This window comes from Corvus moneduloides, chromosome 9 (genome assembly GCF_009650955.1).
Source record: "Corvus moneduloides isolate bCorMon1 chromosome 9, bCorMon1.pri, whole genome shotgun sequence".
NCBI classification, from domain to species: domain Eukaryota; kingdom Metazoa; phylum Chordata; class Aves; order Passeriformes; family Corvidae; genus Corvus; species Corvus moneduloides.
The window spans coordinates 30,303,299-30,327,100 of record NC_045484.1 but is presented as its reverse complement, the minus strand read 5'-3'; the positions used below and the strand labels follow the sequence as shown (position 1 = coordinate 30,327,100).

Sequence of the window (23,802 nt, the reverse complement as noted above, 5' to 3'; positions counted from 1 at the left end):
GACAGGGATGGGGATGGGGACGGGGTTGGGGACAGAGATAGAGACAGGGATGGGGATGGGGACGGGGATGGGGACAGAGATAGAGACAGGGATGGGGATGGGGACGGGGATGGGGACAGAGATAGAGACAGGGATGGGGATGGGGACGGGGATGGGGACAGAGATAGAGACAGGGATAGGGATGGGGATGGGGACGGGGATGGGGACAGAGATAGAGACAGGGATGGGGACGGGGACAGGGATGGGGACAGAGATAGAGACAGGGATGGGGACGGGGATGGGGACAGAGATAGAGATGGGGATGGGGATGGGGACAGGGGTGGGGACAGAGATAGAGACAGGGATAGGGATGGGGACGGGGATGGGGATGGGGACAGGGATAGGGATGGGGACGGGGATGGGGACAGGGATAGAGACAGGGATGGGGACGGGGATGGGGACAGAGATAGAGACAGGGATGGGGATGGGGACAGGGGTGGGGACGGGGATGGGGACAGGGATAGGGATGGGGACGGGGATGGGGACAGGGATAGGGATGGGGACAGGACCGGGCCGGCCGCGGTCACGCCCCGCCGGCCGCCCGCCCCGCCGTATATCTGCGAGGAGCGGCCCCCTAGCGGGAAGGGGGAGGAGGCGGCGGGCGCGGCGAGCGCCGGGGGTGGGAGCTGCGCCGCTCAAGTGCGCGGCTCGGCGGAGCATTACGGCGGCCGAGCGCTGCCCGGGCCGGCAGCGCGGAGCCCGCAGCGCGGCCATGGCCGAGCGCCGCGCCTTCGCCCAGAAGATCAGCAGGTACCGGGGGCGGCCGGGCTGGCGGCGGCACCGGCACCGCGCGTGGGGACGGGCGGGCCCGGCCGCGGGGGCTCCGCCGCTGCCGCGCCCCGGGGGCGAGCGGGCCCGGCGCGGCCCGCGGGCGCCCGCGCCCTGCCGGCCTCCGGGGGCGCCGGGCAGGGTCCGCCCAGCGCGGCCGCGGGGCTGCGCGGCCCCCCCCGCCCGCCACAAAGGGCCCGGAGCGGGCGCCGAGAGCGGGGCCGCTCCCCCGGGGGAGCTCCCGCGGGGAAGCGGGGGAGGGAGAAAGAGGAGGAAAAGAGCCGTGGAATTCCGCTCCCGCGAACAAAGGCCGGCCGGGCGCTTTGTGCAGCCCCTCTCGCCGCACAATGGGCGGCCCGGCGCTTTCCTGCCGGAGCCGGCCCTGCCCCGGCCGCCTCCCGGCGCTGCCCCGGCCCCGCACCTGGGAGGGGAGCGCCCACCTCCTCCTGGCTGGAAAATGGAGAGAGAGCTCCTTTCCAGCGCCTTCCTTTTGTGTGTGAGCAGGGCTGGTTCGCGGGGGCACCGCTCCTTGGACGCGCAGAGCTACGTGAGGCTCGCGGTGCTGAGCATCCTTGGATTTCTCAAAGTTTTGTTATTTTTTTAAAGAGGAGCATTTATAGAAATTTACCTGCCAGTAGCAGGTTTCTGCAGATTTACATTCTGAGTTAGGCGTGTGGTTCCAGGTAGGAACAGTTTTTCTGTCTGCAGGTCTGACCAGGTAACCTTTGGTGACCGTGGTACCTCTCCTACCTGTAACCAGCAGTGGAGTGAAAGCGAGAACCCATCAGTTCCGCCAGAACTGTTCAGGAGGCTGCGGACAGTAGCAAAAGGAGTATCATTTTCATGCCTTTGAGTGAGAAGCTGTAGGTACAAATAGTTGCAGTTAGAGAAACTGTGATGGAGAAGGGTCACGGACAAAGAAAAAGGAGGTCAAAGGAAAAGGCTGGAGAGGAGGTAGAGGAGTGACATCAGTCCCACCCCACTCATGATCTGGAAACAGCTGAAAGCACTGCTCTTCTCTTCAGGTTCTCTGCACATTTTGATGTGCACTAGCCAGGGGTTAATGTGACAGATCAAGGAATGGGGAGAGATGGATTTGCTGCCAGACCGTTTTTCCTGCTTCTTGATTGTAGTCATAGAAATAGTCACATGAGAGACAAGCACTAGGAGTCGGAGTGTCAGAGTTGTGCAGCCCTAGCAGGAAGTTAACTAAAATGGCCCTGGGGTGACCACTGTGGTGCTCAGTGCTCCTGCCTGGTGCAGAGGGTTCATTGGATTGTAGCACAGATGTGCCACCTCTATGCACCTTTTTGGGCTAATCTGATCCTCTCCATGTGTTTCCCAGTGTGTGTATGTGGGCAGAGGTGGTCTTTAAGCAGGTCGGGTTCATCTGTGCCCATGGAAGGACCCAGGTGCTTTGCAGTGAAGTCAGGGCTGTTGCATCTCCAGCTGTCTTTTACACTTGGAAGATTATTGTGTTTTCTCTGGGGTTTCCCATGTTGTAGTGTCATATTCTGAGAAATCTCATGTTCCTGGTTCGTGGCCTGCACATCCAGTGCACATGATGGCAAAAGCTTGTGGGCAGAATGTTGCACCTGGGGATGCCCAGCCTGGGCTGTTGCCCTTCTCCTGCTGGCACAGAACGTGCTGCTGGGAATGTTGCTGTTTCAGGGGATGAGAGATTGGAGCAAGCGGTGCACAGAAGTCCCAGAGCTGTGCTGGTGGCTGCTGGAAGCCCTCCCCAGTTCCATTGTTTCAAGAAGAATAGATCCCTCACATTTTCACACTCTGCCCTCCGGTTTGGCTGACTCATCGAGGTAGCCGTAGCATTTGTCTTATTCACATGAAATAGCCGTGCTGCTCTTGCCTTGCCTGAGAGCCCGTGCTTCAAATGGATGTCACTCGGATCCACCAAGGCAATTTCCTTTAGTCCAGCTGCAAGGTTCTAAACTAAACTAAACTAAACTAAAAACAAACATGAGATGGGCTGAGCTGTTTCTTGGAAAGCCCAGGGATGTGGTTCCACAGTTTTGATTTACCTGCTATGCTTTCTTCAGCCACTGTGGTGCCCCTCAAGGGCACGTGCAGAATGCCAGTGCCATGGCTGCCTGGTCATTGCCTCAAAGTCTTTAAATGTTGGGCAGAGGCTATCAGTAATTGCCCAGCAGTTTCAAAATATCTTTTTAAGACTATGTTACAAGGTATCTCCATGATTAGGTCCTGCTGCGTTTTTGTGGGATGGATTTAAACAAGAATTTGGCCACCACAGGTACTTACTAATTCTTCTTGACTCCATCAGAAGAAACTCCTGAGTTGAACTATAGTATAATGCGTTAATAATACATAAGATCTTGCCTGATACTGCTGCTAATTTTTAATTGGAGATAAATTGTTAGGAAATTTTTTATTAAACTGTAGTGGATCACATCCTTCTGCAGCATCATGATGCTTCTGTAGTGGCACAGAGGCTGTTGCTTCCATCTCAGTGTAAGAGCAGAGGAACTCTAGTGCCACCTGTGTCCAATTCATGTTCCCAGTTGTGTTATCCCAGTACATTTTCTGGATATGGGGCTGCTTGGCAAAGAAGCAGGATGTGGAAATCCCCCCCCGCCCCCCGCAAAAGGTCAGTTCTGAGTTCCTGAATGCCCCAGCAACTGGAGCATGTTGTATCCCAGCACTGCAGTGTTTCCTGGGGCAGGCAGAGGAAAAGGTGTGCAGGCTTTTCAGAGTTCAGAAGGAAAGAAAAACTCCCCCTTTAAACCTTTAAACCTGCCTTGCCCTCTGTTTTACAGTGCATATCAGCCTCACACAAACCCAACAGTGTCATTTTTACCACTGCTCTGCATTCTCTTGCTGAGAATTTTCAGTTTTCCTGTGCCCAGCTGTCAATGGGGTCCAGAGAAAAATGTTTTCACCTTGTGGGTCCAGGTGCTTCCATGTGAGCAGGAACCCCGTGAGGTGCTGCTCTCTAGGGCTGGGGGGTCTTCAGCAGGGGCTGATCCTGCTTTCAGACATTCAGTGACTTGGAAATTCCCCATCATCCAGGGCTCTTACATTGTATGGGATTCCTGGAGTAATCACAGCTTGTCTTTATGGATTTGAATTGAGGGGAAAACACTTGTGTTCACTACATTCAGAGCATCTTATTTCTGCTGCAGCTCCCTTTACACCGATGGGGTGCTGTAAAACGGGGACTTGGGAAGGCTAAATTTGCGTTTGTGTTTTTTACATTGCCTGAAGGATGTGTCGGGGGGGCTGACAGCCTCCTGTGCCCAGCCCTAGGGTAAAGAGGGATGGTGTGAAACCTGCACCCACTGAAATCAATAGCAGAGCTGTCACTGGCTCCCAGGAGCACCAAATCGGGCCAGAAATGTGGTCACAGCAGAATATTCATCACAGTTTATTCTCTTCTCACATCCAGCTGCCATTTGCGTTGTCAAAACACTGTCATGGATAACTGAAAGGATTTTTAACAGGAATTTCAGAGCATCCCTTTCCCATCCTCTCCAAAAGTCCCATTGGCTGTCCCTGTTCAGCCTCTGTGGATGTCTCGTGTGGGAGTTGGCAGCGCTCTGGGAAGCCCAAGAAAATCCCTGACTGCTTCAAGCAAGGGAGAAGGCAGGGACAACACTTTATCTCCAGGGCTGTGCTACAGAGCTGCATCTCTGGCCAAGGCTTCCTTCTGTGGTTGGGTGTTTTTAGTATGAGGGGTGACTTTGCTCTCCTGCAGGATCCGGTGCTGTGGTGATTTCCACAGTCAGGTGTCCTGGGAGCTCGTTCCCTCCACTGCAGCTCAGGGGTGAAGTTTCAGCCTCAATAATCAAATATTATCAGAAGAACACCACAGGCAGCGTTGTATGATGTTTTCTCTTTTAATCAATGGTGAGGAAAAAGGGAACATGTTGTTGCTCATCTGTGTTAATTTAGGAACCCACACGCACCCTGCAGCGGTCGGGATCAGGCTGGGCATTTCCTCAGCTGTAAATCAAACCCATTTCACTCCCAGGGGAAGGAGTTCACTCAGAAGGAAACAGGACCTGGGGTTTAGGAGGAAGGCTGGGTGCAGGGCTGAACTGGCAGAGTGGCTCCAGGCCAGGGCTCTCCCTGGATGTCTGGAGCAGGTTCCCTCATCCAGCAGGAGCTTCCCTGGATGGTGACTCACACCTGGATGGGGCTGCAGGCAGGACAGCCCAGCTGGAGCACGTGGGCACAGAGGGCCAGGCCCTCTCTCTGCAGAGGTGGCACACACAGCCAGTGCCACTGGGCTTTGGGAATTCAGATCCAAGCACAGTGAGTCAGTGGGATGGATGCTTCCAGCCCTTGCTGGCTGAACAGAGGGTGATGCTTTCACTTGAAGAAGTAAATGATGTGTAAATGCAGTTTTCTCTCTCCGAGGGAGAACAGGCAGCTTTGCTGGGGCTGCAGATGCCTCACTGTGCCAGGCTGCCTTTCTCAGAGGCTCCCTGGGTGTAGAGTCCCTGCACGTGACACCCAGGGTGAAGAACAGGCAGGAGGAACAGTTCCCTAATTAGCAGGATGGGGAGAAGCAATTTCCCTTGTCCTTTCCCAGTGGAGAGGGCTGTGGGGATGAGAGGGCTTCCTCACATCACCCGAGGCTGTCCCTGACCCACCTTTGCTGGGAAAAGGGAGAGTTCCTAACCTTGCTTGGCATCACCAGGCATGACTTGTGGAGTCTTTTTTTGGGAAGGCAAAAAGAAGAACTGATATTTCCAGTTCGCTGCTTAAGCTAAAAAAAAAGTTAAAAAAAAAAAGGAACAGTTTTTGGGTTTGACCAGGCAGGGCACATAGAAACAGAAATGATTTTTTGTGTAGTAAAGAACCCTGGGAGTGCAAACAAATGGTTTCATTTTGTTATTTGCAGCTTGGAGGACTTTGAGAATGACCAGTTTTGTTTTGCTTTAGGAGCCAGTTCCAAGGGGAATTTTCTTCCTCTTCTTTGTGTGTTTTTTTTTTTTTTTTCCTTTTTCTGTGTGAACCACATGCACACACAATAATTAACCAGTGAAGAAGGTCAGAAAGGAAGTGACTGGGGAAGATGTACTTTAAACACAGACGTTCATGAGGCTGTGGGCTGTAATTAACTGGAATGTTTGTCTGAGGTTCCCAGGTTACGTGTTGAATGTTAGATAAGTTATTAAAGAGGCAGTTTTTTTATTTGTCCTTTTAATTATCAAAGCTTTAATGGCTCTTCAGCTCTACCAAATTAATTTCTTTTTTTTTTTTTTTTACATTTGGAGAATATTTATTTCTCTTTTCTGATGGGGTTTGGTGTAACCCCAGCATTGTTTTAGGTTAGAAATGGTGTTCAGGGTTATAGTGTAACATGAACTGCTGGTCGTGAACAGTTTGTCATGGACAAACAGCCTTTGGGAATGCAGGAGGAGGAGAAGGCAAGTGTGTTCACAGACTGATGGAATGGTTTGGGTTGGAAGGGACCTTAAAGCTCATCCTGTGGGCAGGGGCGCTTCCACTAGACCAGGTCTTATTTGTTGTAGGGAAACTGGGAACCTCTGTGAGGAAACAGTGAGGAAGCAGCCCTAAAAGTAGTCAGCTGAGGTGTTATCTCAATGGGGAAATACTCATTGGGTTCTCCAAAGGTTCCACTCCTTCTCTGGAGGGAGTGATCGGGATGAAGCACATCTGCTAAAAGATGGGATTCCCAACTGGAGCAGCTCTAGAAAAGCCATTGGGTGATCAAGGGAGCCCAAAGGCTGGGAGGGGATACCTGGCAGGTAGAAAGGAGTGGGAGAGGGCTGTTGAGCCTGATCCTGCTGCCACAAACCCAGATGGGCATAGATCACCTGTAAATACATTTGGAGATGAGGTTACCTTAGGAGATGGTTTCTAAGTGTCAGAGGCAGGATGCTTTCCAGTAGGGAAGTGGTGTCCGAAACCTCTGCAAAGCAGGGATACAAGAAAGAATCAGCCTGAGCTGTGGATTGGACTGCAGGCTTGGAATGAATAGCAGTAACTCCTGCAGACTCCACTGAATTCTGAGGTTCAGACAGTATTTACTTCACATGGGGAGAGTTTTGATGAGTGCTTGTGAAAGCTGGAGAGGCAGGAGTGCTTCACACTTGAGAGTACTGGTGATTTCTTGGTGAAACCCATTGGAGGTTCTGACTTTCTGTGGTCGGGCTTTGGGGGAATTTTGGGGAATTTTCAATATCCAGTGAGGTATTAATGGAGCAGCAACATGGCTGATCAGTGCCACCCTTTTGTGGCACCACCCTTCTTCCCCTGTTGGACCACGGAGGTGCCTCTGGTTCCTGGGGATCCACGGATTCAGGAGGAGACAGGCATGGCTGTGGTTCCCCAGCTGAGGACAGGGTCCCTCCTCTGGCTGTACTTCCCATCTGGAAACAATGCCTCTAGAAAATGGGGAAGGGTTTTTAGTCTTTCCTGTGTTGTGCTGGGCTCTGATTTTTCCTGCCAAGGCTCTGTGCCTCATCAGGAGTGACAAAAAACACACAGAGTGAGCCTGGTTTAAAGCAGAGCCCGTCTGCATCCTGGGGACAAGCTTCTCAGTCCTCAGCCACAGATGCATGGTGTGTTTTCCATGCCAAGCAGCCATTTTAATCCATTCCAAATTTCCTTATGAAAGCTGGCAGCACACATGGTTTGCTCTCACGTGTGTCTGTGTGCACACGTGGTGGGAACAGGGAGAGGGCTTTTCCTGGATGTTCCCTGTCCCCAGCAGGAGCTGCTTGGTCTTCTTCCAGAAGCCACCCTCCAGAAGTGAAAACATCAGCTCCCGTGGATAAAGGCAAACATGAAGGAAATAACTTCTTGCAGCTAGAATACATAAAACTTTATTTTTTTTCCTCCTGCAGTCTACTTTTTAAAAAAGACAAAATGATGCTTCCTCTAGCTAATCTTACATCCATCCTCTGGCCTGAGGAAACATCTGCTCTCCATGGCAGCCTCAATTGTCCCAGCCAGTTCCCTCTTAGAGTTCCCTTCTCTTCCACTGACAGCAGTTGCCTCCAGCTGCCTTCATTCCTGCCCACCAGCAGTCCCAAAGCCAGGAGCCCATCCTGATGTCCAGGTTTAGCTTAGGGCAGATTTAACCATCTCCTTGGCAGGATTCCAGCAGCTCGTGCTGATACACAGCACAGTCCCATGGTGAGATCAGGAGTCTCTTAGCCATGAGGATGCTCAAAGATCACTGATGGAGCAGAAAAAAGCCACCCCTGTCCTTGCAGCCTCTTCATCTACCTTAGGGGCTGGTTAGTGTCTCCCTGGAGCTGGGAATTGGCTCTGGGAGCCAGAGCTGCCAGCAGTGCTGTGATGTGGTGAATGACACTTGGGGTGGGTTTGTCACTAATAAATTGGGTTTTGACTCCTAGAGGGGAGCATTCATGTTGGTGAGGTCCTGTAGGCCAGGAGTACACAGCAGCTTTTCAGCAAAACAGTTTGTTTGTGGAAGGAATCTGGGTTTTTGGTTTGCCTTTGGAACAAAACCATTTCCACCCTACTCTGAAGTTTGGCTATCCCTGCTGAGAGGAGCTGCAGCTTCCTGCTGGGATACAGGAGGAGAGCTGTGGATGGCTGTGCTAGGGCTGGACCCATGGCTTTGTTTAGACAGTCCCTGGCCATCAGCATTTCCCTCTCTGCCGTGCTCTTCCTTCCCCCTCCAGGTGGCTTTACCTACCTGCTGTGTTTTCAGCCTTAGCAGTGACAATGTGGCTCTTTAGCCAAAACAGAGAACCCTGGAGGGTCACAGCTGTCACCCTCCAGGCATGGAAGGGCTGCTCTGTGTTTTCCATTCCTGGTGAGAAAATTACCCCGTGGTGGAATTTCTCTCTGGCAGAGACACATGGCATTGTGCCAGTGTTTCCTCTGCTTGTCACCGTCATCCCACCTTTGCCTTTCCTACACGGAAAGGGAAACACCTTTTTGTTCTGACCCAGTCGTTTGTTTCCTGGTCCTTTATCTGACTGGGATTGCAAACCCCCAAAATGATGGATGAAAATGCAGAGTACAGGAGCAGCTGTGTGACCAGGAACTGCTGAAGGGTGAGGAGAACTCTGGAGAAGAGCTTTCCTTGGAAGAGCCTGCTGGGAACAAGTTAATTTGTGCTTGGGGTCACGTGCATTTTATTGCCACAGATGTGCACAGAAGAGCAGTTCACAACAGGAGAAAAAACAATTAATTGCTGTTAAAAATGTGTATCTGCAGCCTTGTGAGAGCTCTGTGATTCCTGGGAATCCATTATGCAGGATCTGTTCCCAGCAGGTGGTGACACCCTTATTCCAGTGAGTGAGTGTCTCAGCACAGCACAGGGAGGTGGATCTGATCCATCCCCATGTCCCTCTCAGAGATAACTCTGTCCCTGTCTCATTCCAGGACCGTGGCAGCCGAGGTCAGGAAGCAGATCTCGGGGCAGTATGGAGGCTCCCCTCAGCTCCTCAAGAACCTCAACATCGGAGGCAGCGTCTCTCATCACACCACTGTAAGTCATGCCTGGAGCAGGGATTGCTGAGCATGCTGTCCACAGTCATTTTACCATTTGGGAAGAGACTCAGTGCTGACACGTTGTTGATGTAAGCGGCCCTGATAACACAGAGGAAAAAATTCCATGCAAAACCCACTAATTTTGGGGATTTCTGTGTTGCAAATCAGTTGGTGTGGCTGGGAGTTTGTGTTTCTGCAGAATCTTTGTAGGACAAGGAGCTCACTTGAGCAGGTATTCATTGTTTTATCCCCAAACAGCCTGGATTGGGCATTAAATTCCATGTGTGTGTGGTTCTCTGCATGGAGAGCTCTTTGCAAGCTCCTGCACTTCAGGTTGCTGTTTTCCTGTCCTTGTCACTCTTGAGAGCAGGACCAAAGCGACTCCTCTACTCTTCTGAAGTATTTTAAATATTATTGTGCAAGTTGAGTGGGGTTATTCCTCAGGAATGTATATTTACTTACAAGTAAGTAAAATACACTTTGAAGAGCTGCATTGTCAGAATCACCCTTTCTGAAGTCAGACTTTCTTGCATGGCCTACCAGTAACCTTCCAGATTTATTGTGGTCAACATTTCAAGAGTGCAGCAAACTTTTTCAGGCTGGAAATGTTTGATTTGGGGTCTTGCTTCAGGTCACAGCAGTTCCTTTTGCAGCAGTCAACTTGGAAAACAAATATTAGAGCATCTTGTTTTCTTCAGAGAGGGGTGGTTAGGTCAGGCAGGGCTGGAGATGTGCCCTGAGTTCGATTGTGCAAGTGTTGTGAGTTTACAAGAGTTCTTCTCTTTGGAGTAGGGTCCTGTAGTGTTTCCTCAGTTCCTGGGATTGTGGGAGTGAGTTCATGGGAATTCCCTCTGCTTCATGTCCAATGTAACCTGTTAAAGCTTCCTCCTGTGGAGCACAAACGCATCCTCAGAGCTGAGTGTCACCTCTAAAGGGATCTCCAGGCTGACCTCTAGCTCAGAAAAGTGACTTCACTGCGGGCACAAACTTCATCTCTGAGGAGATCTGGCTGTGCCAGAGGCACTGGGGATGGAGGAGGGCTGGAATTCCTGTCATTCCCAGGAGCACAGGGAGAGCAGAAGGCTGATCTGTCAGCTGGTGCCCAGCGTGGTGGGGACTGAGCACGGAGGAGGATTAATGAGAAGGGTTAATGGTAGAAGGGTTAATGATAGACGGGTTAATGAGAGCTGCTGCTAATGCTAATGCCTTATCTCAGTGGCTCTGCTGGGCTGTGCAGTGATAATGCAAAGCCCTGACTTGGCAGTTCTGGATGGTCTTTTGCATAATCCAGCATTAGAATAGGGAGGGACCCCTGCTATTAGCGGTGTGTGGAGCACTCAGGGTCACTGACTGCACTTCCCTGCAGCACTGCACAGCTGAGGATTGCACTCGCATGGGATGTCCATCCCAGCAGCTGCTGTGCCTCACTTGTCTCACCTGTGGTTTCATCTTGGAAGGAGTTGGCTGAATTGCCTTTCTACTCCCATAAAGTGAGATGTCTTCTCTGAACTTCTCCAGGCTGCTCCTCACCCAGCCATGTTTTTGATCAGTTTTTCCTCGTGTCACCTCCTTTCACTCTGAATTGTCTCTTCCACTTTTTCCTCCTGTTTTTAAGGTTTTTCCATTCTGCCGTCAACCAAATTCATGCTCAAAGCTTCAGTCCTGTTGATCTTCACATGCAGTTTTTGATACAGCATCACACTTGTTGGTCATGGTATTGTCAGCAGCTCTCATTATCCTCTTGCCGTGCTGTTTGCTAGTAAATATATGCAAGAATCTGTAAAAAAGCTGGAAAAGGTCATGCTGGCTGGAAGCAGGCTCTGAGCTTTTCCTATCAAACTGCATTGTGTGATGGCTGCTGTGATAAGCTCCCAGTTTGTCACATGAAATTCAGTGTTGAGCAGAGATGCTCTGCAGAGGCCTGATTAACACGGGGTGATGGTTTGTAGGAGATAGTCTGTAGGAAAAGTCTACTTAGTTAAGTCATGAGTCTGTATCCTGAGGCTGCAGAATACGACAGAGGTTTGCTTGTCTGAATTTTGGGTTAATTTGTCTCCCCGAGGCATCCATCAGGATCTGCTGTGCCTGCCTGGCCTGGTTTGATAATCAGCATTATGCAGAGGGAAAGCATCGCTGTGTGAAGCTGTGTTTGCTCTGGAAGAGTTCAGTTCTGTGTAGCCACACTGGTTTAAAAGCCTGAAGTAGGGCATGTAGTATGGGAGTGAATAGGAAATTCCTGCTAAAATGTTGTGTGATTGAGTTTCAGTATCTCCACAATGGCAGCACCTTGGGACTGGGGGGGCTCCAGCCTGCCAGAGTTCAAGAAATATTTGGCCAACGCTCTCAGGCACAGGGTGGGATTGTTGGGGTTGTCCTGTGCAGGGCCAGGAGTTGGATTGGATGATCCTTGTGGATCCCTTCCAACTCAGGATATTCCATGGTTCTACAACTGAAGTGATTGTGCAGATGTGGTCTCTCATGCCCATCTTGCTCGTTGTGGTGAGGTAATTCTGGTCCAGACAAGGTCAGCACTGATTCTCTGACAGTTGCCAACAGCAGCTGCTTATGATAGTTTGTCTGAGAGTCTTATCAGTGGAGATATTTTTATGGAAAAATGGAGGTTTTTGTGAATGAAGAGTCCTCAGCTCTGTGCTTGCTTGGGCCTTTTGTTTCTTGTCAGCTGAAGCCAGTGCAGGGATGTTCCTCACTCCACAGATTTGCCCGTGGTTGAACCTGGGATAAATGCAAAAACCTGTCAGCTGAATTTTAGCAAGTCTCTTCCTTTTTGCCTCACAAGCAGCAGACAAAATGCTGCCAGAACTGTTTCTAATTTGGTAACTGGTAGAGCTGGGGAGAAGACACTGCTTTCAAATGAGTTTATTATTGTCAGCCTCCACCCTTCTGCCACTTCAGGAGCAGCTGATTTTAATTGCACATTCCTCAAACCCCAGACACAGGTCCAAGGCCCTCAGAGGCTTTTCCTGTGTAACCCAGCGTGCCAGGCTGGGACTCCTGGCAGGATGCAGTCCCTGCAGCTCTGAGCTTTTATTTTTGCAACCCATAACAGAAGGCACTGACAGTTTGCTGTTGGGGAGTAGGAGCTGTGAGCTCAGAGAGTTCCATGAAGGAGGGTTGATTTTTTTGAAGTGATTTTTGCAAGTCTCTCCAAGCCCACTGGTGAATGGAGTGTGCATTTGCACCTTGCTGGGTGTGCTCTGGGTTGGAAGCCATGTGCTCTGCTCATCCTGGGTTCCTCCAGAGTTCAGTATTCCCTGCTGGGAGCTGGTGCTTCTCACCACCAGCCCCACTGGGTGAAAGCAGAGAGCCTGCACTTCTTCTGGGAGAATTCCCCAGCATCTTGCAGGATGGGGAATTTGCTCTGTTTGTTTGATGAACTGGACTGTTTACTATGGGCCATTATGATCCCTCATGACTAACCACTTTCTTTTCTTCCCGAGTTTGTTTTTTCTGTGGAGCAGCTCCTTGTGCCAGTTAACTCTGTCTGCTAAAAGTAGATAAAGACTTATAAAATCTTGGACTTTTTTTTCACTTTTGACTGCCAAGGATAATTGTTGAAATGTTTTTGGCTGTTGTCCAAAGCTTGATAGTTTTTTTTTTTTTCCCCCCAAGAAAAAGTTCTCTTAATTTTTAAAAAATCTTTACAGGTCTCTTTTTTCTATTTCTTTACATCTTTAGAGGTATATTTTAATAGGTGGACATGGCACTCAGTGCAATGGTCTGGTTGACCAGGTGGTGTTCAGTCAAAGTTTGGACTTGATCTTGGAGGACATTTCCAACCTTAATGATTTTTTGATTTAATTAGAAGAGCAGCTTTTTACAAAACTTGCAGATAAGCAGAATGAATGTACATTCAGTTGTTTTATAGAAAAATCACAGCTTTTTCCAAGGGATTGGGGTAATATTTCCTGTCTGTTGATGTATGTTACAGCAGAGAGGATTGTTAGTATTTAAAGGAACACTGTTATAAGAGATACTAATTAGTCTGGGAATAAAGGGATCTGGATTCTTGGATGTGATGTGATCTGACCATGTCTGCTCTCAGCACTCCATTTTCTCCCTGTAAAATGAAGGTGCTGACATTTACATATCTTTGTAAAGCACTGCTGGCTTTATGGGCATTATCTGGGCTAATTGAGGCTTTGTCTTGGATTTATTGGATGTCAGACTTTGGCCATGTATTCAAAGATAGCATCTAATTATTCAATAAGAGAATATAGGTTCCTTTGTATATTTCCATTGTTTATTTTAATGTAATTTAGGAGAAGAAGAAAAGGTGATTTGTGCAAATGAGTGGGAAGCACAGCAAGGGAAAACATGACAATGTCCTATGTGGCACAGAAAAGGGCGTTTTGGAGCGTTCAGAGCCAAGTAGTTTTATCACCAAAATTTGAAAAGGAAAATGAGCCAAGTCTTTCTGCTGTCTCAGGCCTGATGAAGGCTGAAGAGTGCCTCCCATTATATGGGTTTCCTGGAGGTTTTGCCCTGCCTGGCTCAATGGTCTATCCTCATCAGACAGGGGAGGATGGGAGAGGCATCCACATCCTCTTCCCTGCCTCCTCCCCTTGGGGACTGCTCACAGTTAGCTCTGCTCTGGTGCAGGCACTTTCTGTAGGACATTAAAACTGCTCCCATTCTATTGCTGAAGTCAGCAGTGAGCCCTGTTGCAAAGGTCAGGAGTGTTTTATCTTTCTTGGTGAGTCTGGTGTCCACTAGAATCAGTTCACAGTATCAGAACTTAAACAGTTCACATGCTAGCAGAGATAAATACTCTTAACTCAATGATATTATACCGAGTAATTGTTAATAAACAGGCTGGCAGAGCTGGGGGTGCTCACCTGGAGAGGAGAAGGCTCCAGGGAGAGCTCAGAGCCCCTTCCAGGGCCTGAAGGGGCTCCAGGAGAGCTGGAGAGGGACTGAGGACAAGGCCTGGAGGGACAGGACACAGGGAATGGCTTCCCAGTGCCAGAGGTTGGATGTTAGGAGAATTTCTCCCCTCAGAGGGTGATGAGGCCCTGGCACAGGCTGCCCTGAGGCTGCCCCATCCCTGGGAGTGTCCAAGGGCACTGAGCAGCCCGGGCAGCTCTGCGTGACGCCAGCGCCGGCTCCTCGCCTGTCTCTTGGTGAATCCATCCATGCAGGGGATAAATTGTCCCCTGGGAATTGAGAGGTGGCTGTGCCAAGTATTTCCCACTCAGGAGAGCGTGTCCGTGGTTGCCAGGGCTCAGAGCCACCAGGGCTCAGAGCCACCAGGGTCTGCCTGTGTGAGCGCCGAGGGTCCGGAGGGGTCCGTCTCCACTGAGCTGATGTGACATTCCTGCCAAAAGTGAGAAGTTTGATTTTTCTGCAATCTCTGGTCAAACTGTTTGGCTTTTTCATTTCTCTGCTGCTGTCTCAGTTTTTGCTTTCAGTTTTGTCACAGTTTATCAGAGGGAAACTCTTTGAGATGAGTCTCAGCACCTGCATTTTCTATATCAGTCTTTGTGTTCTCCAAATACTCCTGGTGAAATTGCTCAATTCTTAGTCATCAAAGATCTTGTCTTCTTACCCGTCCTTGGAGGCATAACTCGTGTCTTTCTAGGTTTGGTAAGAAATTGCTTTAGTATTCCCAGATAACTAATTAATCTCTGATTAATATTAATATTTCTATACCCAGATGGCTTCCTACATTAGCAACCAGTTATCATAGCAAATAACCTGGCAGTATTTGTACATAAAGCATCTCACTGGTTTTGGGACTGGCTGTTACTTGTTCCATGTAGGATCCTTCTTTAGGTAGGTGTATTTGTAATCATTTCACAGAATCCCACACTGGTTTGGGTTGGAAGGACCTTGAAGCTCATCCTATTCCACTCCCTGCCATGGGCAGGGACACCTTCCCCTATCCCAGGTTGCTCCAAGCCCCATCCAGCTTGGCCTCAGACACTTCCAGGGATGGGGAATCCATTTCCTTTCATTAGAGGCTTTTTCTAACTCAAGCATTGTGGTAGAACTTGACACACACTGCAGATCTCACAGAATCCAGAACTTAATACTGAATATTCTCACATGCTAAAGATGGAGGTTTCAGACACAGAGAATGCTTACAGCACAATTGCAATTTGAAATAAAGGACTTTAATCAGCTGCTCTCTGTGGTAATGGCATCTCACAGAACATGATGCAAAAGAAGGAGTAAGAGCCAGAACAAAGCAGGAGATAGGGAACTGCATTCCAGAGGCAGTGGGGAGGTAATGACTGCACTTATGGCTGGGGAGGTGTCATCCTTGGTGAAGCTTGGGAGCTGTATGTGGTTGATGGAAAGCAGAGATTGCCTAGGAATCTCCTTGGTTCATTTGAATATTTCCATGTATTATAAATGCAGCCAAGAAATGAAAGGCAGGAGTTCTCTGGGCTCACCAGTCATCAGGCTAAGGAAATCAGGAGTATGGGTTTTCTGAAATGCAGGGATGGCAGTAGACAGATATGTGAGTCTTTGAATTTGGATCCATTTGGATTATTTTTGGAGTGCTTAGTTGAAAGAAAATGTCATTTTTGCAAGTAAAACATGTTTTTTCATGACTTGAGTGTTGTCAGTGGTTAATATTACAATGCTCATGTTTCAAAACCTCTTAGAGTGACTTGCCTGTAGTTCACACTTAAATCTAGTGCCTCTGATTAGCAAGCTTATTTCTTTAAACTGTTACCTTCTTTAACCTGCCTGCAAATTGTGATTTTTTTTTTTTTAGCATATTACATTTCCTTCATTCTCAGATTTATTCTGAGTCCTTCCAGTACATCAGATTTGACTCCTGTTCCCTGAGATACCAGTATCCCTTTAAGGGTGACAGGGTTTTGCCACAGCAAGAAGAGGCCATCTGCATTCCTGACTGCTCAGCAAGGGAAGTGACTGTTTGCCCTGGAGACCCAGAGATAGCTGAGAGAAGGCTGGGGCTCAGCTTTGAAATGTTAATCTGCTGCTTCTGGCCTTCCAAGATTTTGCCCAGGGAAGGTGGTGGGTGGGAAGTCGGTATTAATTTAGAATTTGGAGCTTTGGCACAATCTGTTGCAGTTTTAGCACGTTATAAATTGCTTAATATTTAAGGAGGTATTGAAGTTAAGATGGAACTTTGTCCTGATTTCAAAATTGGCAAGAAATATCACCCTGATTTTGAAGAAGTGCTTTAGCTGCCAAGTAAAAATAGCAGTCAGGATCCTCCCTGTGATGAGGAGCTCTCTACAAGGTTAATTTTTCAAGGTCCCTTATCGGATCCTCACAGGGGGTTTTACTCCCACACAGGAGGCAGGAGGTACAACCTTCCACGCTTTCCCGTTGTCATTTTTACAGAGCCCTCAATTGTGCTGTGATCCTCACAGGGGCTGAGTCTCTGCCCTTGGGAATTATGCATCTCATTTGAGATAAAGGGAAAATTTGGCTTGAATTGGGCCACAGCAGCTTGGGTTCAAATCCTTGTTGTGCCAGATGCACCCTGCCAAGCTGTCCCATCATAACCTCTCAGTGCTCTTGGGGCTCCCTGTGAGATTGGGCATCTTGGGAGGGCAGAGGTGAGGCAGGGAGAAGGAAATGTGAGGGAATGTTGTTTTCCATGGCTGTGCTGTCATACACAGGCTGGGAAAGTCTGCAGAATCACAGCTGGCATTTGAGTGTGTTGCTTCCAGAGTGTCCCATGAGACTCATCATGGTGCTCAGGACAGCACTTGTGAGCTGGGCAAATATCCCCTGTGCCCAGCTGTTTGTTTAGGGAAGGGATGGGCTAAAATCCCCCAGGCAAAACTGGGAATGCTTGTGGATGTCAGGGAACTGTGCTTCACTCAGTCCCTGTGAGATGGAGATAATAATTGTCCCTTTTTCTGCCCTAGTTGTTACTGAGCTCCAGTACTGAGCTGCTGTGCAGTGCCCAGGAGAGCAGATCTTGAATCTTCAGGTACCTGCACAGGTGTAAATGGCTCAGGAAGGTGGGGAACAAGGGGCAGGCTGTCCAGGCTGTTCCCAGGAATGCCACAACAGAGCAGCTCTTGTACAAACCTGACCTCTGCATTGTATTTTTTGTTTCCTTGTGTGAGCTTTGCAGCGTGGTGCCCTAGGTGTAGCTTTCCCTGCAAGTTATCCCTTTGTTCCCGTGTCCTTGGGATGCTTGGCTGAAGTGAGTGCAAGTTTGTGTTACCCTCCGTGGAGGGATGCCACATCCCCTCACTGAGGCTCCTGCAGATTTGTGCAGGTGCTTTTGTAAGTGATGATGATGATCCAGGTAGGTGCTCAAAAGAAGGAAATAAATAGGACAGAGACATGTGCACTAAAACTCCACAAAAATACAATGTTTGCTGTCTGGAGAAGGGCAAAGTCGATAGGGAACACAGTTTTATTTTCCAGCTTTTAAGGGGATGTAACAGTGAAGAATAACACAACCTTAAAGAAGAAAGCTTGAGTGTCCCTGTTGTATGAGAGCTGTAAACCTTTGAAATAAGGGTTTGTCCTGCAGGTGCTGAGAGCCAGAACTGCAGCAACACAGGTGCACCTCTAGAAACTGCCTGTTCAATGGGTTAGAGAAGCCAAATCAAACAGGCTGGTGCCTGAGTTAACTGATTGAACATGTCTGTGGTCATGTTAAGGACATGCAGAATTGTTATTTCCAGGTGAGGGGTTTGATTTGGGTAATTGTAAGTCTGAGAGAGGGAGTCCTGTCTGATTTCTTCCGTACTTTCAGTGTATCAGTACTGTGATAAACACAGTGTTTATGTTGGCAGGGAGCAGGTTATGCCCCTCTTACTCATCCTGAGCTGCCCTTTCCCCCCATGTAGTCCTCCTGTAGACTTAAATAGCACCAGGACAGTGCTTGCCATGAGTGAGGCTGCAGTGCCTGATCCTGGGATAAACACTGGGTGAAAACCGTGTTAGGGAATTGTCTGAAAGGTTGTCCAAAATTTCATCTGTAATTACAGCCTGCACAAAATCAAAGAGTATTTTTTTAAAAGAGCAGCAATTCTGGGAGCAGGTTTCCTTTACATATTTTTGGCATGTGTTTGCCATTAATTTACATTATTCTCTAGTCCTAGTGGGGAAAATGCTCAGGGCTCTCGCAGAGTTTGGTTTCTGGAGGGTCTTAATAAACCCAACAGAAATAGACCCCCTGGCAAGGATTTCTTGCAGTAACACTCCAGAATTCCCCTTTAGGTTTATTAGGGGAGACCACACTGAGGCCTCTCAGTACTTAAAGGGGACGTACAAAAAATAAGGAGAGTGACTTTTTACACAGGCAGACAGTGATAGGGAGGATGGTTTCAAACTAAGAGAGGAGAAATTCAAATGAGATACTAAGAAGAAATTCCTGACTCTGAGAGTGGTGAGGCCCTGGCACAGGGTGCCAAGAGAAGCTGTGGCTGCCCCTGGATCCCTGGAAGTGTCCAAAGCCAGGTTGGATGGGGCCTGGAGCAACCTGGGATAGTGGAAGGTGTCAGGGTTGAAACAGGATGAGCTTTAAGGTCCCTTGCAGCACAAACCACTCTGGGATTCTGTGATTAGCCAGTTGGTTGGTGGACTGCACGTTTGCAAATACTTGACTGGAGTTGTTCTTCTGCCTCTGAAAGTCCAGTGAAGAAGAACTGGCTGTGTTTTGTGGAGGAGACACCTACTGTTACTTCCCCAGAGCTGTCAGGAGGAATGGAGAAGGCTTTTCCTGGGAGCAGGATGAAGATGCACTGAAGATGGCTGTGTCTGCAGGCTGCCAGCATGCAGGGCTGTGGGAGAGCACAGCTTTCTCCTGCTCAGCTGTTCCCCCTTCCTGCTGCAGCGCATTTCAAACCTTTTCACGTGCAGCTGCTGGGACTGGCAATTCTTTGATAGTTGAGATCAGCTGTCCCAAAGTGTCACCATCCTGCAGGCCAGAGGAAACAGCTGTTGGGTGCCTCCTTGTTTTTCCTGGTGCCACAGGAGGTCAGCTGGGCTGGAGGTGAGATGACAGAGCAGGTTCTGCCTCTCCAGCAGCAGTGAGGTTGGGATGATGAGGTTGGGATGATGAGATTGGGTAACCTGGTATTTATCTGGGCTTGTCCAACTCCTCCAGTGTGCACGTTTCACCTGATGGGTTTGTGTGGCAATTTCAGGTGACTGATGCTTTGGCCAGGTGACACAGGCATAGCCCTTGGTATTTTGTGTGTCCTTGTCCCCATCCACACCTTTGGAGCGATGCTGGAGCATGAAGCAGGGCAGGGGAAAGGTTAAACCATTGACAGAGCTGTGAGAGGAACTCTTGTGGTTCTGCTCACACATGGGGACATCTTTTAGGTTAATTTTCCTTCTGGTGCATTTATTCATCCTTCTTTCCTCCTCCTCCTCTTCCATCACTTCTTCCCCCACAAATATCTGAAGCCTAAAATAATGTGCTTGCCTTTTATCTGCCAATAGTCTGACACCAAGTAGTTGCTCTCCATACCCATGAATTTATGTTTGGCCTGTTTACTCAGGTGCTAGACAGTATTTCTGGCTGCACAGATGGTGAGTCTAACACAGGCCTCTGGGTTTGACTTTTATGTTTGTTTACATCTTCATGGTACAATAGTTACTCGAAGAGACAAACTGGAAAATTGTGAAGTGCAACCTTGGGCCTAATCCTGAGGTGTGTGAAGGGCTCGGAAACCCCCGGAGCGCACGGAGAGCCCCTAAGCGCTGCCTGCCTGTCTGGATTGGGTGATTTTCAACTGGCATAGCCAGTTCATTCATCTCCTGGCCAACACATTACAATGCTCCTGTTGGACAAGGGGAATTTGAGATGTGGCATGCCAGGGATGAGGAGACATAGCGTGTTTTGGGCTGTGACAGTCTCATGCCCTCAGTCCTGCATGTCCCCCTCAGCTCTGCTTTAATACAGGGGTTTTTCCTCATCTTTTTGTAATTCTGTTGATCAGGATGAGTGGAGTGGAAAGATTGGAAGGGAGGAGGGAAAGGTTCCTGTGTGTTAGAGAATCACAGGTAAATGAGTTTGTGCAGATTAAAACACAACACTTGCACGGGCAGCTCACTTTTGGAAGATCCCTCAGCTTTGGAGCTGCCAGTGTGGAAGGGAGGTCAGAAGGAAGAATAAAAGTAAGTCTTAAAATGTTAGGGCTTAAAAATAGGGTCAGCTAAGCAGCTTTAAATCACCCTCTGAGGCTTCCTTACCCTTCTGGGAGGTGCTGCCAGTGTCCAGCATGGAGCAGCATTGCTGCATGGATGGAGCTCTGGACTGGCCACGGGAGGATGCGAAGGGGGTGCTTTTCCCAGCACTTCTGGACATCCACTGCCTCTGGGGCTTTTGCCCAGTGATTTTGTTACTTTTATCTTCATTTGCAAGGAGTGTCCATTCCTGGGTGGTTCCTCCTCTTTAGTTCTGAGGTTTGTCAGTGGAAGGGGCGACGTGACGCAGAGCGGCAGTGGAAGTTTGCAGCAGTTGTGAACAAACAGGCACTTGTAGCGATTCCTTAAGGAAAAGCTGTCACCCCTCAGTGCTGTACATTTGTCAGGGATCTTGTGCCAAATGGAGCTGGTCTGTCTGTTTGTAAGGAACTGGGTGAGGTGGTGATGTGTCAGCTGTGATGTGGGAAGGAGCAGTGACAAGTTCTGCTCATCGTGAGCGTTGCAGCGATGAAAACAGGGAAAAGTATTTGGTTTGTATTTTCAAAAGTTCTCCAAAATCACATACTTTGAGTCCATTTCAAGAGTTCAGGATTAGAAGGGGGAGAAAAGGTTATGGGGTCAGAGTTAAATACATAACGGTCATTTTCTAGTGAGAATGCCCATGGCAGAGATTTGGAACTTGCTGGTCTTTAAGGTCCCTTCCAACCTTTCTATGACTCTTTTGATACTTCTTTACACAGAAATTAGTTTGTTTATTTTACCTAAATTGCAGAACCAAATACCAAGTTTCTAGACATCACATGTTTTTTGGTGAACCAGATTCTTATCTGGCAAAAAGTCAGCTGGTCCAACTCCCCTGTCTTCCTTGGAGTCACGCCGGTTTCCTGCTGGAGGGATTTGCCTTCTAAGAAAATTGCAGTATTCATTGAGGTTGGTTGTGGTGGGGAGATTCTTTCAGTACCCTCTATGTTAGCCAAGTCCTTTTCCTTGAATAAAAAGTTGATTCATTTCAGAACTCATTGGCAATAGTTTTAAAACTGGAATTTGGGATTTGTATAGCAATATTTTCGGGAAGCACTTTTAAAACTGAAGTACTAAGTGTTCTTTTTAAAGTCATCTCCAACACAAGCTACAGGGTAGTTCCCTGTCCCACAGAAATCATCTGGATGACAGGAAAGGGGAAGTTAGTAGAGAAAACTGCTGAATTTGGATGTGTTTTTGTGACTCTTGTTAAAACACTCAGCCTTGCTGGCATGTGCCAGGGAATTCTAGGAAATCTGTCAGTTGCTGTAGAGACAGCTTCCTCCAAACTTGTTTTTAGTGTTTCATTTTCTTAATGTCTATGTTTATGTATAGCCTCATAGCATAATGATCTCATATCAGAATATTTATATGTATTTATATAATGTAATATGTAAAAATACAAGTTATGCAATGTGAGTATGTATCCAGTTTATGCAAATTTTCCTTTCATGTATCTAAAAAAAGCTCAGGATGGTGAGATCAGCACTGCCAGTGAAATCTACTGTTTTCCTGCACGTGTTCAGTCATTCCTTGTGCTTCAGGTAAGGGCTTTATGCCCAGTAAAGATGATTTTTAAGGATCCATTTTATTGAGGGCAGAGTCCCTTCGTGGCATGGGCAGAGTCATCGTGGCACTAAAGGCTCTAATATCAGGGAGAAGAGGTGGTTAAACTTGTACCTGCCGTAGGTGAACATTGTGTTTTGTGTTCCTCAGAGAGGTGGTTTAATTCAAAATAATGTTGGTGTTCAGGGTGGTGTGGCTGCCTGAGTTCCTGGTAAATCAGGCCTTGCTCTGGATTCCTGGCTGGGGGCCGTGCCTGAGGGAGGAGGGGATCCTGCATCTTGGATCAGGGTCAAGGTTCCCTTTGTGATCAGAGCCTGGTAAAAACAAATCCAGGGTCAGATACATGGGAAATAAAGTACTAAGTTTTCTTTTGTTGAATTTCATGAAAATAGATGTAGCCTTTTCTGGCTCAAGTTGTATTTTTTAGGTGGTGATGGTACGCACCACAGAAATATGCAGAGGAATATCAGATAAAAGATAAGACATGAAAACCAGCTCTGTGATGTGTGTTAGCTGAGGTTAACACCACTGGGGTTAATCACCTGATGTTGCATCAAATTCCTCAACGAGGCAGAAGAACTGGTTTAAAAAAGAGAGCAGAAGATGCGCGTGTGATTTTTCTTTATTCTTTCACCTTGGTTTAAGACCCTGTGGTGGTTTGTGTATTCCCAGGTGCCTCTCACAGAAGCTGTGGACCCCGTGGACCTGGAGGACTATCTCATCACCCACCCTCTGGCCGTGGAGTCGGGGCCCCTGCGGGACCTGCTGGAGTTTCCCCCCGATGACATCGAGGTGGTTTACACCCCACGGGAGTGCCGGACGCTCGTGTCGGCTGTGCCCGAGGAGAGGTGGGATAGGAGGTGACATGGTGATGCTCCAGGGAATTAAATATGTGTTTAGGAAATCATCATGATCTCTGTGATTCTTGTTTTTTATTGTTTTCACAGCGAGATGGACCCTCACGTGAGGGACTGTGTCAGGAGTTACACGGAGGACTGGGCGATCGTGAACAGGAAGTGAGTTCCCCTGTGGTGTTCGTCACCTTCAGTTCATATTTAAGTTGTGGCTTAGTGCTGTAAGGAGGCTCAAAAATATCATCCTGACTGCTGATTACATGTGCTCTGGCTTTTCATTGCCTGGTTCAACTGAACTGATGCTTTGTGTTTGGAAAATTGGATCTTGGATGTCAAAACCCCTTGGGGCATTTTGGAAAATCTAGGCCATTTCAGTCCCCAGTTGCTCCTTTACCATGGTAGAACGATGAGGGAATGTGGACAAGTAAAATTACTTTCAGCATTTGTTTCTTTCTTTGTTCCATCTGTTTTTAGTTCTTTTTAGAGAGAAGTTGATGTAAGATTTATGTGCAGTCACAACCTTCTGATAGACAAGGTGCCCTCTGCAGCTTCCACTGGTTCCCAAAGAGAGTTGGGGAAAGTACATCATTCAAACAAATAATTGTTAATATTTGAACCATCACAACATTTACCTAATGAGTTAACAGTTCAGAGGATGGGCATGCATTGATTATTCCATGCAAATTAGCAGGAAGGTTTCTGAGAGGCTTTAGTTGGAGCATAGGCTCTCTCGGATGATTGGAAGTCTGATGATTTCAAGAGCTGCTGTCAAGGAGTAAGTGATCCATGTGATGTGTATCACCTACAAATGACTCCACTGCAGCTCCAGCTCTGCCCTTGTGGCAGTTGCTACAATTCACTGGTTTAATGTTGTCCTGAGAGCCACTTCAGGGGATGCTCAGGATATGCTTGGCACTGCTAACGTGACCTAATAAAAAAGTGTTTTGTA

At 48.3% G+C, this 23,802-nt stretch overlaps 1 protein-coding gene across 16 annotated transcripts in view; it reads left to right on the top strand.

The window, feature by feature from the left end:
• Positions 1 to 688: 688 nt before the first annotated feature.
• Positions 689 to 23,802, top strand: part of DOCK7 (dedicator of cytokinesis 7) — a 92,592-nt gene continuing 69,478 nt past the window's right edge. For 11 of the 16 annotated variants that reach the window (XM_032118612.1, XM_032118609.1, XM_032118614.1 and 8 more), the window contains exons 1-4: positions 689 to 789; positions 9,178 to 9,283; positions 22,672 to 22,847; positions 22,947 to 23,015. In XM_032118612.1, the coding sequence (XP_031974503.1) occupies positions 752 to 789; positions 9,178 to 9,283; positions 22,672 to 22,847; positions 22,947 to 23,015 (389 nt within the window). In that variant the 5' untranslated portion in view covers positions 689 to 751. The remainder of the gene's footprint in view (positions 790 to 9,177; positions 9,284 to 22,671; positions 22,848 to 22,946; positions 23,016 to 23,802) is intronic. The other 5 variants (XM_032118616.1, XM_032118615.1, XM_032118611.1 and 2 more) reach the window with 1 other exon arrangement.